The sequence below is a fragment of the Desmodus rotundus genome, chromosome 8, assembly GCF_022682495.2.
Source record: "Desmodus rotundus isolate HL8 chromosome 8, HLdesRot8A.1, whole genome shotgun sequence".
Lineage (NCBI taxonomy): Eukaryota > Metazoa > Chordata > Mammalia > Chiroptera > Phyllostomidae > Desmodus > Desmodus rotundus.
The window spans coordinates 28265978-28280534 of NC_071394.1; the positions used below are offsets into that span (position 1 = coordinate 28265978).

Consider the following 14557-nt stretch of genomic DNA (forward strand, 5'->3'; position numbering starts at 1 on the left):
TGAACTTTTCTACAGACAGTCATCTGTGAATAAAGATAGTTTTATTTCTTTCCAATTTTTATAACTTTTATTTTTTTCTTGTTTTACTGCACTAACTGGACCTCAATTTTCTTTTAACTTCAGTGTTTCTGTATCCTCACTAAGTTTTTCTTTCTCCCTGTTTCAGAGGATACATATTTTTTCTAGTTATAAAAATTTGTATACAAGAAAAATAAGGCATGGCACTTACCTACAAAAAGATTGAAGTCTAGTGGGAAGGGTGCAGATTAACTGATACAAGATCAAATGCAGTGTGACAAGTCTGTGATGGAGATACCTAAAGAACAGGAATCATCTTATTGCCCCTGATTTTCCAACTTTTTCCTCCCTTCGAAGGCCCCTTCTCTACTTCCCTTTTCAGTCAGGCACGCTATCCCTTTCTTCTAGAGCCCTTCTCCTCAGCCTAAGACTAGTTATGTTTTGACCATTAAACAAAAAGGAAGAAAGTCAGAAACAATGTATTCCCACCCAGAGTTCAGAACCTTTGTTTCTTCACATCACCACGTTCTCTCTGCACTGATACTGTGGCTGAAACATTTTCCAGCCGTCCTCTTTCCAAGGCAGCTCTCTGAGTAAGATGAGGTCACATCAGAATGTGTTTAACTTGAGGGGCCCATGGGTCATCCACTTCATTTTGTGTAGCCGGCAGTTGGATATGCAAGTTTGGGTCCCAAGGCAGAACTCAGGCAATTAGGGAATCAGCAGGCTTTCTGCAGTTGATAGTGAAACCATACACAATGATGAGATGTGTCAGAAAGCGTTTAAAGAGAAACGTAGGTGGCTGCGTTTTCCTAGACTACTTCTTACTTCGCCCTCATTTGCCTGATTAACTCCTTATCCCTCAGGAGTCCTCTTAGCCACTGATTCCTCTGGGAAGGGAAACCTTCATGATGCTCCTCCAGGCTCCGGTTAGGCCAGTGCTCCTACCTGCTCCCACCACGGGCTCCTGTGTTTAGCTCTGTGAGAGTGTCGATCTCACTGTATTTCTCTGCTCCTAACTCCACCAGCATTTCTCAGGGACAAAGACTATCTTAGCACACTGCCTGGCACACAGTAAGTGTTTATTATATAAATATTTAATTGATATTTATTGAATCAGTGAATATATGTATAAAATTTCTTTACAATAGGTTTTACCTGATTTTACCTCTTATTTAGCAGAATGCGGTAAGAGTATCGTCAACATGGAATGTGTTTGCATTTAAAATAATAAGGCACATTATGGTACGTGGAGTATTTGGTTAGTGATGCTGACGTCAAACACGTGATGAATGTTTGGTCTGGGGGAGGAATTGCTTGTTTCTCACTCCTCTGCCCGGGGTTTCGTTGGTGTCAGGAGTTTCAATAGTGTGAGCTGCATGTTACAATTAATACTGTTATTTTATTGTGCCTCTAGCAGTCTCCTTCTGAACTGCATGTTTTGGAAGCTTACTTCTTAAAGTAATTTTATAATATTATCCTTTCTAGGTTTTTACAAGTAGTATTTCTTTTGCTAAGTACATAATAAAGTTTCTGCCTGCTATTAATAACTATCATGATGGAATAGAAAAGTAGTAAGAAAAAGAAAGGATAAAGAAAAGAAATTCTTTTCAAAAACAAATTAGCCCTTAGTTATATTTGTTCTAGGAACATAAGATTATAATTATAAATCTTTTCATATAAAATCACTTTAGAATGAAATGAAAAAGTAACGTGAATATTTGATACTTCCTCTTGTATGTTCCTGTCAGTTTTGTGGGACCAACAATTGACCTGCTATTCTGTGCGAGTCATTGGGGAGGTAACTGAATATGAACAGCATGCCCCTGGAAACATAAATGTTCCTTATTTAAAAACACGACTTATGACATGGCAGTGGTTATGGTATTTTAAAATATATCATTTTTTTAAGGTCAGTGTCCACTAGTATGTTTCTGCAAGGCATAATGTGTTAGTAAATGACCTGTTTTATGAACCTGTTTTATCTCCGGGAGGCTCAGATTTATTTGTTCTAGTCTTTTGTCTTTGGTGCCCTCCTGTGGATTTTTTATAAACTTCTTGCAGCACACAGTTTTTAAAGGTGTCACTTTTATTTTAAAATATTGGATTTTATATTTGGTTAATCTTTTGACATGCTTTTGGCTGCGAGAGAGAAAAGAAAAGTCATGGGTAAGGTTGCTTTGACTTTTGACTTACTGTATTGTACATCCGGGTGGTGCGCACGGGATGGAAGATAATCTTTTGTTTGGAAGCTTTTAACATAATGCCAAGAGCATGTGCAGTCTTGCCTCGTGGAGCCTCTGAAGTTCTGCCCACACACCTTCTCGCCTTTTTGGCCTGTTGTACTAATGAACGAGCCTTTTATGACTTTCAGAGATCCTGAAAGCTTTGATGTAACTTTCAGACATGCCCGTGAACATGCAAAAACTGAGGGTCTGTGAAGGCAGAAGTTTCTGTTTGTTGGGGACAGGTATGTCAAAGTCAGCAGCTGTGTAAGCTCCCCTGCTGCTTTTGCAGTGAGATAGAAGGACCACCTACTTGAAACGAGAAGAAAGTTCCTTCTTTGTACAGATTTTCAGATCCTGCAAACCTTAGTAATTTTTAATTGGTGGGTAATTTATTACTATTTTCAGCCTGTCAGACATTGAAGCAGTACTTACGAGCAGCTATTTGAAGGAGAATATTTTTGATGTTTTCTCAGCAGTTCTGAGTTCAGTTGGGTTGAATGTGGTACGGGGACCAGAGTTAACTCGTCGATGCTCCTGTGGGCCTTTCACTTGTAACACAGAGACAATGGGTACTGCAGGGTGTGTTGACGAGTGGGCAGTGGGGGAGACACCCTCCTTTACCTTCTGTGGGAGAAGAATAAAACTGGCCACGTCAACAGTTCCTCCGTTCTTTACAAGAGAGTATTTTTAGCTTAATGGCACAGAGGGCTCTTCCATGGTGTGAGGAAAACAAGCAAATGTACAATAGTACCCTTTGCTTTTTGCTTTTTTTATTTCAAGTAATAATTAAGATTTACTTATTGGCATGGGTTAGCATGTTAGCATAATTAGCAACCCTTAATTTGGTGATGCGCAGGGAGAAAAGTAAACAGTTCCCGACACAGTTTTCTCCAGTTTTATGCCCATTTCCTTAAAGTTGCATTGAATACGCTTTGTTGATTTCTTCTTTCACTTTTTCATCACAAATTAATAATTAGATTTCAATGCCTTTATTGTATGCTGAAGAAGCAAATTTCATTGTCATTTTTTGGTTATAAATAATTGGCATTATTTTCTTTTGTCTTCATCACTTCAAATTAGAATCTTTTATCATTTTCTATTTAGAGTCAGTTTGGCCTCTTTAGGGTCATAATATTGGAATTATCTTTGACTCATTACATTTGTCCAGCAAGTTCCTAGAATGTTTTGATTCTTCTTTCATGATTTCTTTCCGATTTGACTTGTCATTTCTGTTTCTGTAGGACCCTTTTTAGTATAGGCTTTAATTACCTCGAATCTGGATTTCCGTAATGCTCTGATGCCAGTCTTTCTGTCTCCAGTCGTCTTCTCTAATTCATCCTTCAGTTTCCACGGTACTTGTCACTCTTCTGCCAAGCAGTTTATGCTGCCTCCCGCTTTTTAAAGCTCTCTGTAAGGCCATCCCTTACTGCAGTCAAACTCACTGCTTCCCATTCTAGCCAGAATATTTCTACCTTGGTGCTTATTTTTTTAAATCTAGAACGCCACTGTCTATTGTTTCCTATTTGTCTCTTAGAAATCTTTATCTTAGAAAGATCCAGCTTTCTAAGGGGACTAACTTAATTCTAAGGAACAATGGAATCTTAATTCTGTTGTTTCTTGTTTCTGTCCTTTCTCAGTAGCTTGGTTGTTCATTGTTTATCTTTTGGATTGTGAGCTTAAGTTTAGCTGGGTTTTTGTCTCCGAGTGATGTGGGTTCTGGGTAACGGTCGAGTCCCTCTAGGGTGGATTTTTATTTGTTTCTACCAGGCACCAGGATGCTTCTATACTGGGACTGCATCAGGTTCATTCCTCAACACGGGGTTCCCCGGACTGTGTGAGTCGTGTTAGAAAGCCCAAACCCATGTCTGTCCATTCTAAAGGGGAGCACCCTTCATCTTCTCCTGTAGCTCAGGTGAGGCAGATACAGACGTTCAAGAGTCCCAACATTTTGTAGGGGTTTCAGTGCTACTTTGGAGAGAACCCCCAAATGTGTCTCTTGTTCCCCTTCATCCAGTAAAATGGATACCCCATTATCACATGCCTCTGAGGCAGCCCTAAGGTCACGTTTAGCTTATTTTCACTCTGTTCCCAGCTCTGCTCAGGGCCCTTACAGATTCCCATCTTATACTGAAAGCTCAGTCATGCATTTGCAGCATGTTTGTTATGTTATTGTTTGCTGCCCCTGCTGTCCCTGACTAGCATCTCTAAGAGGTTTTAAATCATCTAGACCACTGGAATATTGCAAATTTCTGTGTGATTGGTTCACTTATATATCTTACACATTCATTTTTCTCCTGAAAACTTCTGTTATGCTGTAGCAGACTCAGTAGAATTGTCTAGTTGAATCAGAGCCATTAAGATCAATGCTGTATACCAGCAATTTTCAATCTTTTTCAACTCGTGGCACACAGAAGCTAATCACTAGAATTCTGTGGCACACCAAAAAATACACATTTTGCCTGTCTGACCAAAAATTAGGTATAATCTTGATTGATTTACAAAGACAAAAATAATAATAGCAATTACCTATCCCTTTTGCTCCAAAGTGACTTTTTTTTAAAAAAAGTCAAGTGCCTGTGCTCGTGTACGCAATCTTCCGGTACCAAGAATTAAGCACCAGATACAGCGTTACTATACCACGTGACCAGTAAGACGCACCTCCGTTATACAGCCTTCGTATTTATGGTTCAAGGCGTCCACCCTGGACGGCTGTCGTCGTGCTGGCCACTGTCATTTATTTCTGTTTGACAGTCTAAGGGAAAAGAGGTCAGTGCCTCTGACTAAATAGTCAGGTATTGCATGTTTTAAAAATCCTTGTGGCACATTGGTTGAAAACTCACTGCTCTATGCTGATAATGTGTTGTTATCTGATTATATTAGCAATAAAGGTGTATTTAATATTATTTCAAGAAGAGAAATAAAGTAATTAGATTATTTCCAGTTAGAAAGATAATGATTTAAGGAATAGTTGAACAATCTCAAATGACAAACGCTTTCTAAAATGTTTGTGTAACTATCCTTAAAATTACACGAATAGTAGCTGCCAGTATTTTAAGGTAGTAGGAATTGCAAATGTAAAGATACCTAATACGAATCTCTGATTATTTCTAAGACTATCATATGCATAAATCTGTCTTAGCAATGGAGTAGGATTTCCTAATAATGTTTTCAAATATTTGTATTCCATGTGGATTTTATGATTCATAACCTGGATTATCATCAGTACTCTGTTTTGCATTCCTGGCAAATGATGACCACTGATTGAAAATGCTATTGTATTCCTTACTGGAATTGGCCGCTTTGTACAGTGGGAAGCATCTGTTCTGCAGGCCTTTTCTATAAAGTACCAACATGTTTTCCTTCTGCTCTTCCGTGAGGAGTAGCAGAGTACAATGAAGTATAGCTTTAAAAAACATTTTGAATTTCTGTTTTATTATAAAACTGTAAGAAGCATCAAATGAGATTTTAACAATAATGTAAAATATCAAGATTTTCAGAGTTAATGATTTTTAAAAGGTAAAAAGTGTTGCTGAAGAATTTTTAATAACATCACCAAACGAGTTCTCTAATTTCATACAAACTGGGTCTCATTCCACTTATACTTCATTAATTATTGTTTGGGTGCCATCCTCTCATTGGTGAATTGAGTGCTCACCACCTTTTTCATTGCCTTTTTTTTTTACTGTCAATTTGTAAATTAAATTAGCATCCTTTAGCAAAGTGACTACCCAAGTAAAATAATAAAGAGTAAAAATGATCCCTTCCAAACTTGATTCATTGTCTTTACAATTTTGTAGACAACCCAGCCCAATCGTGATCCAGAGGTACAGGCTTCATTATCCCTCTGTAGATTCAACTCTAACGTAGAATATAGAAGACTTAAAGTATTATTTCACACCAACCAGATGTTATGTTTCTTGTTAAGTTTAGTGGTCACAGCACTGAATCTCACAAGGATGAAAGACAATGACTCACACGTATAAAAATAGATTTAGTGCTTTGGGAATAAACTGGTTGTAACCACGATAAAATAAGATATTAAACCAGCAGTAGATTTTTAAAAAGAACAGATAGAAAACCAACTTCCCTCCCCCCTTCCTCCTCAGTGGGATCTGCTGGAAAGAAAGAATCCCATCATTTTTTAAAATTAACTCTTTGACCAAGTAGAAATCAGTTTATTTACATATGTCAGCTTCTTCATCTTTTAACTTAACAAAATGAAACATGCTCTAGCTAATCTGTAATATAAATTAAATTAGACTTGAGAAATGTTGTAAGTAATTTAAAAGCCTCATCCAATTGGAAGTTAGATCTTGGGCTTTAGAATTAGAATGACCAAATTAGAATCCCTGCTCCTCCACTTATTTGTTGTATGACCTTGGACAAAGTATTAAGCCCTTTTGAACTTCAGGTGTATCATTTGTACAGTGGGGATCATAATATCTCACAGGATTAATAAGAGGATAAAATGGGAATGGCCTGCAGTAAATCCTTAGCATTGTGCTTATACTCATGGTGATAACTATTTTTATCATTATTAGATGAAGGTTGAATTGTAATTATAGTTAATAGCATTATTTTCCTCCCAAACTTTCTTCAATTAGCCATTCTAAATTTTAAAATAAGTTGGTTTAAATAAAGTTCTACACTAGAACCTTGCATGACACTGTCCTTAGTTCTGTGCTTAGGCACCACCTCATAATGGGGGCTCTAACATTCATTTAATAGACGATGTCATCAGAACAAGGCTTGGAATGGATACCAGGAGTCTAAGTGCTAACAAGATGTGCTTACTGCCCATATAGGTTTTAGAGACTAACGGGAGATTTGGACAAGTCAGATGTATAGACAGTTACAGTGTTGTGTCATAATTAACGATCAGCATAAGCACAAGGTGCGATAGCAATATAAAAGTGTGACACCTAATTTGGTCTCTTGTTTCTGAACTGAGAAGGGGTGTCTAGTGTAGTTATATAGTACAAAGAACTTTTACTATAGAGCACCCTCCCAAATTTATGTGTATATGTTACATATCTAGTCTACTCATCCTTCAAGACCTAATTTAAGGTTAACCTTGTCTGTGAAGCTTTCTTCACTTTTTAAAGGCAGAGCCAGAGGCTCTACGCCTGCTACTCCATTATACTTGCCAACAATTTTCTTACAGCACTTAACAAAATACCTTATAATTTATTGTTCACATGTCAGTCAGTTTCTCTTAGACCTCAAACTCCTTAAAAAAAGCAAAATGAGCAAAACTGTTTCGAATTTGTCTTTGTATCTCAATGCCTGGTTCATTACTTAACTTATCTCAATGCCTGGTTCATGTAAATGTACAATAAGTGTTCACTAAATGAATTAATAAATGCAAATATAAATTGATTCATTCATTAAAGAAATTTTTGTCAAGTACCTACTATGTACCAGGTGTTCTAAGCATTGTGGATTCATCAGTGAAAAAGAAGTCTTCTGCTTTTATTAAGCTTACATTCTAGCAGTGGAGAAGGCCAGATGCAGGCTATAAAGAATACAGAAGGATAAAAGAATAATGGAGACTTCAGTTTTAGATTGGTGGTCAGGAAAAGCTTCACTAAGGAGGTGACATCTAAGGAGACACTTGATTTAAGAAAAGGATCAAGCTGATTGAAGAGTATTCCAGGCTGAGAGATTAGCCAATTTAAAAGCAAGGAGGAACATGCTTAGAATGCTCAAGAAATTGCAGAGGAGGCCAGCATGGCTGGGACTTGATGAGTGAGAAGGAATGTGATAGGAGATGGGATTGGCAGCTATTACTGGGCCAGATCACATTTGGCCATGATAAAGGCTTTGGATTTTATTCTAAGTGTGACTGGAGGCCAAGTGCAGGAGAGTAACACGATGTGATTTGTCTTTTGAAAGGATCAGTCTGCCTTATGTGTGGGAGACTAAAGGGAGGCAAGAGTTGGAAGCAGTGAAAACTGTTAGGAGGCTGTTTTAATAGGCCAAGTGAGAGAAGATAGTGGCTTTGACTAGCGTGGACCTAATAATTTGTACGGGACTCTGGGAATAGGAGCTGGTGACATAAGCTGTTAAAATTGTAAGCCTGAACCTCTAACTTAAGCATTCAAGTAGATCAAAATTTAAATGTAAGTGAGTGCATATGTTTAGTGAGATAATGGACTCTGAAATAAAGTAACTAGTTTCTCAGTCCCACTTGTACAGTTTTTGTTTGTTTTCCCAGCTCTACTTTTAAGTAGGTGTGTAACCTTGAGAAAGTCTCTTACTTTCTGTGGGCTTCAGTTTTTCTCAGGAAAAAAATGAGAATTTGAATTACTAAAGGTCGCTGATTTTATAATTCTGTAAAAAAGGAAATATATAACGAATGCTTACTGTATAATGGGTTACTGAATGAAACACATTTGTAGATTCAGAAGTGCTGGAAGGCATTCTTATCCATAAGGTAATTACATTTATAAAAGATTTTACAAAACAGTTACAATATAAGATCATAAAATTAAATGCAAAAGTGTGTAATGCAGATTATAAACTCTACAAAAGTTTGAAAAAGAGGACAATTAATAAAAACTGAATTAGCCATGAAGGTAATATATAAGGTCTGTCTGCAAAAAGTCCAACCATTGTTAATACAATGAGAACAGTTTGTGCGACATCAGTGTAACCTGGCAGCCAAGGAGAGTGGACTAGAACGCACATGCTTGAACAATGATCACTTTGCTGTAATTGTCGGTGGGGGCAGTAGATGACATTGAGTGAGCATGTGTACTGTGTGGTCGTTGCATTCAAAATGACTGAGCAAATAGAGCAACAGATCTGCATCAAATTTTATGACTGTTCCTCTATGGAAACTATTTGGATGATTCAGAAGGCCGCAGCTATGGGCAACTGGTGATTGGCAGCTTCATCAAAACAATGTGCCTGCTCATACTTCACATCTTGTACAGAGTTTTTTAGTGAAACATCAAATTACCCAGGTCCTACAGCCCAGATTTGGTGCTCTGCAGCTTTTGGCTTTTCCCAAAACTAAAATAACCTTTGAAAGGGAAGAGATTTGAGACTGTTGATGAGATTCAGGAAAATACGATGGGGCAGCTGATGGCGATTGGGAGAACTGTGTGAGGTCCCAAGGTGCCTACTTTGAAGGGGACTGAGGAGTCACTGTCCTATGTACGATATTTCCTGTATCTTGTATCTTCTTCAATAAATGTCTCTTTTTCATATTACTGGCTGGATACTTTCTGGACAGGCTTTGTATACTTGATCTGGGACTAGGTATGATTTAGTTAAAACAAATTTAGAGGAAAGAGCATTCTGGGTAGAGAAAAAGACATGAGCAAAGAGCAGGACTTAAGGAACATAGCATGATGTGGGTTTTTTGTAGCTAGAGACAAAGATAAAGTCAGCCTGACTACATGGCACGGTATGTGAACAATGGGTAAATAGGGTTTGCTAGATAAAATAACATAGAGGTCAATAAAATCTAGTCAGAAGTGTTAAACTTTTAATCCAGGGAGGTGTGTGCTTGCCTCTCACACACACCCCCAGCTGGGGACCTGGCCTACAACCCAGGCATGTGCCTTCACTGGGAATCGAACCCACGACCATTTGGTTCACAGGCCGGAACTCAATCCAAGGGGCCACACCAGCCAGGGCAAGAACTGGGAGTATTAAAGATTCTTCAGTAGAAGGACATATTATGATACACATAGTTTTCCAGAAAGATTGGTATAATATGTGTACTTTGAAGTAGGCATGAAACCACCATGTTCCTAGTCGTATGCAGGCATTTTGCGTACCTTTTCTCACTTAATTGTGGAAACACCAATGAAAGAAACTAAAGTTCAGAGGGTTTAAATAGATTGCCTGGAAAGTATTATGCATAGTAAGTGATTGGAGCTAGGATTTGAACTAAAACCTGTCTGATTCTTATTCTAGAAGGTCAAGGTGGGAGAGACTCTTCCAGGAAGCTTTAGCAGCAGTAAGCCAGGTATGAGGTAATAAGGAGTTTACTCAGTAGCAATGGGAATGGAAGAGAAGTGATGGAACTGAGAAAGATTTTTTTAAAGATGGATTTGTTGACTACATATAGGAAATAAAAGAGAATAAACCTAAGAAGACATTGAACATTTTCTCTCAGCTAGTGGAGATTACTGTTCTTTGTGGTGGTGGTGGTTAGGGATGGAGACAGACAGGAGGGTTTAAAGGGATGGGAAAAATGATATCTAATTTGGGAATGTTGGGTTTTAAACATCATTAAGTATTTAAATAGTAAACTCAGGAATATTCCAGGATTTGGGAGTCCTCAACATATTAGTCAAAGGCATAAGAATGAAGAAGTCTTCTTTCTAAAAGAGAGAAGCTCGTGAAAGAAGAGCAGAAGGCTTCAAGATGTAATGCTGGATTTATCATGTAAGATTAAGAAGAGCACTATCAAACAACTGAGAGCAACGTGGAAGTTCCTATGATCCGTATTTGTGTTTTGACCTCTGTCACACTAGGAATAGATATAAATGAATTTCAGTTCCCAATCAAACTTCTCAAAATAGTGTACTGTTTGGTCTCAAACATTTGTTAGTTTATCATTTTGTCCCATTCTAGTTTATCTTTTGGTGAACATTCTAAAGACCAGCTTGTGTTCATATTTATATTACTGACTTGATTCTTCTGTGAATTTGCACGGAAAAGCTAAAGGCTAGGATATGACAAGAGAAGTGGGAGCAGAAAAAGAAAAACAGATAAATGGGGTTTCATCAAAATTAAAAACTTTTGTGTATGAAAGGAACTATCAAAGAATGAAAAGAAACCCATAAAGTGGGGAGAAATACTTACAAGATTAATATCCAGACTATCAAATGAACTCCTACAACTCAGCAGTGACGAAAAACAACCTATATCAAAGGTGGGCAAAGGACTTGAATAGATAATTCTCTGTACAAGAAGGTGTAGAACATCACTTGTCATTAGGGGAATGCACATAACCCATGTATCCACCTGGATGGCCATTATTTAAAAAACGGACTATAATAAGTGTTAGCAAGGATGTGAAGAAATAGGGACACTGTGCACTGCTGGTGGAAGTGTCAAGTGGTGTAGCCTTGTGGAAAGCAATTGGGCAATTCCTCAAAAAATTAAAAATAGAATAATCATATGGCACAGAATTGCAAGTCTAGGTATAGACCCCAAAGAATTGAAAGCAGGGACTCAAAATAGATACTTGTACACCAGTGTTCAAAACAGCATTATTTATAATGACAATTTATAATAACAGATTATTTACAATAACTAAAAGGTGTAAACAACCTAATATTCATCAAAAAATGAGTGGACACACAAAACGTGGTATAAATATATACAGTGGACTGTTATTCAGTCTTGAAAAGGGAAAGGTGCTGGTACAGGCTACAACACGGGTGAGCCTTGAAAACATTGTGCTAAGTGAGATAAGCCAGACACAAAAGGCCGTGTGTTCTGTGATTCTTAGAGAATCATGTAGGTACCTAAAATAGGAAATTCACAGTGAGAGACAGTAGAATAGAGTTACCAGGTATTGGGGCAAGGGAGGACTGAGGCGTTATTTTCCAAAGGGTGCAGTTTCTGTTTGGGGTGATGGAATAGTTCTGGGTGCGTCGGAATGGGGGTGGGTGATGGCTGCACAACACTGTGAATGTGCTCAGTGTCACAGAACTATATCCTGAAAAGTTATTAAAATGTTAGATTGTATGTTATGTATATTTATCACATTTTTTAATAAAAGCTAATGGCCTTTGTGTAAGGTTATCTTATGGCTGTTATAATAGTGTCAACACGTGGTAACTTTAATGTGCTTTCTTTTATTTGTTTATTTTCACATATATTCTTTGTTTTGTATTTGTTGATAATTTATCTTAATCCTTATTTTAAAAATAGCTAGCAGCCTTCTATTTCTGTTGCTTTAACTTTAATTATCTAAAGTTTTAGGCTATTTGGGATAACTTTGGCTCTTATGATAACATTTGTATGTGTATCCTTATATTAAAACTAGTGATAATAGTAGTATTTTTTGTTATTAAAGTATAATAAAAATACATAATACGAGGGGGGACCCAGAAAATCTGAAATTATCTTCTGGAGGACAGACCCCCTGTAGTACAAGCTTCCCCCACTAGGTGAGTGTTCTAGGAAACCATCTGTATCAGTGGTGGTGTTGTGAGAGGCTGCGTTCCCCTTCGGTGAATATAGTGTTTGAAGACTCTTTCAACGTGTTTACCCATTGTATGATGGGTGATTTACAAGCACACCTGCCCACACCCTGCTGAGTGTTCAGCAGTTTTTGAGCAAAAACAGCGTGACCCCCATGCCTCACCCTCCCTATTCACCCAATCTCTCCCCAAGCGACTATTTTTTATTTGTTTCCCTGGATGAAAAAAGTGCTCAAAGGAAAACATTTTGCCAATGAGGAAGAGGTGAAACAAAAAATGGCAGCAGCACTAAAAGGCATTAAAATCAACCAGTTCAAAAACTGTTTTAAGCAGTGGAAAAAATGTCTTGATAGGTGCATTGCATGAAATGGAGTACTTGGAAGGTGCCTGAAGTTTAAACATGTAAGAATAAATACACAATTTTTTTAATAAATAAGTTCTGGGGTTTTGGGGGCCCCCCTCATATGTTAAGAGTTAAGAAATCCAGCCGTCTTAGAAAAGTCTCCCTTCATTGCACTGCTTTGCTTGCAGGACGAAGATGAACTGGATTCCCACACCATGGTGAAGACTAGCTCGGAAAGCGTGGGCACGATGCGGGCCACGAGCACGATGAGCGAAGGGGCCCAGACCATGATTGAGCATAATAGCACGATGTTAGAGTCTGACTTGGGGACCATGGTGATAAACAGTGAGGATGAAGAAGAAGAGGATGGAACTATGAAAAGTATGTGGCTTGTTCCCACTGAATATTAACTTTCTATTTTGAAACTATACTTCTATAGAAACCAGGATAGTTCTGCATTACTTTTTATAGCCAGCTGTGGAAATTTTTGTTTCTTTGCTTTGTTTAACAGTAAAAAGAATACAGCACAAATAAATTAAAAAATTTTTTAATATAGCAGAAAGCAGCACATCTCTAACTTAGGGTTATGGAACTTTTTTTGATGAAGGATACTAACCCATAACTTAATTTAATTTGTAGAGTATTTTATAGACAAAAAGATAGTATTTCTAACATTTACTTTTCTAATAAAAAAAAGTGAACCTAAAGTTCTGTTCCAGTAAGTAGAGCAGAATATTATTTCATGTTGTCTAAATTATCAGTTATACCACAGCAGCACAGGGGTGCAAGTGAGAGACAATAAGGGCTGTGGTGGGACAAAAAGAAACATTAGAAATAAGGATCAAGAGACAGGGATACTCATGCATAAAATTCATGTTAGTGCATATTTACTACTGCCTGTCATGTGTGAGGCACAGGGCCAGGGCTGCTGCAGGGGCCAAAATGACAATTAAGACATTGTCTCTGATGTCCGTTGCTTACAGGGGGATGGAGATAGTCTCACAGACTAGTGCATGTATATATAAATATATATATATATATATGTCTTTCTGAGATTGCAGTTAACAATGTCAGACATTGTGATTTCAGTTATAGGCAAAAACAGATGAATTACCTCTTCATGCCTGCTGACCTTTCGCTTCCCTCACCACTCTAGTCATGCGTGGTTAACGTCAAAGTCCAAGCGCTAGGCAGTTTTCTGCTGCACAGGACTGCTTCTCAGTGGCGCAGAAGCATAATGCATGACTTTAGCATTGGAGAGCCTAGAGAGTTACCAGTTTGCTGGTATTGGAAAATGAATATAGGTAGGAATTTCTTCTCTGACATTTCTGGAGTTTTTTGTTTCTTTGTGTTTTGTTTTTTGTTTGTTTTTTGGGTTTTGGGTTTTGTTTTCTTTTTTCTTTTTTTTTTTTGGACTATCTCTTTCTTCTTTCTACTCGTCCTGTTAGACTGCTTGATACATCTTACCTCCGTAGTATTAAGTCATTTGGCTCACTGCTGTCGCGTTCTTCACATTTCCTAGCTTATAGCCCATTATGGTTGTATGTTTTTGAAAGGGAAGGTCGTGAAACACAAAATGCAGACAGATTGCCTAATAGTTAACCCCAGGGAGGTGGGAGGTAATGGATTTTTCTATATCCCACAACTGGTGTGTCTTCTGAGACTTTGCTCTGGAAAACAGACTAACACTTGGATTTCCTGATTTCCAGCTAGGCTCCTGACTAGGATAGGCTTTCTGCCTCCCTAACATACTTACCCACTTGCATTGGATGGTCCTGTGGCCTCCAAAGCCAGCC

General features: G+C 37.9%; 1 protein-coding gene across 2 annotated transcripts in view; it reads left to right on the top strand.

The window, feature by feature from the left end:
• The window catches only part of STK3 (serine/threonine kinase 3), a 251200-nt gene that overhangs the window by 150980 nt on the left and 85663 nt on the right, over window positions 1-14557 (top strand). For both annotated transcript variants that reach the window (XM_024572314.4, XM_045204882.3), the window contains exon 9: window positions 12950-13142. In XM_024572314.4, the coding sequence (XP_024428082.2) occupies window positions 12950-13142 (193 nt within the window). The remainder of the gene's footprint in view (window positions 1-12949; window positions 13143-14557) is intronic.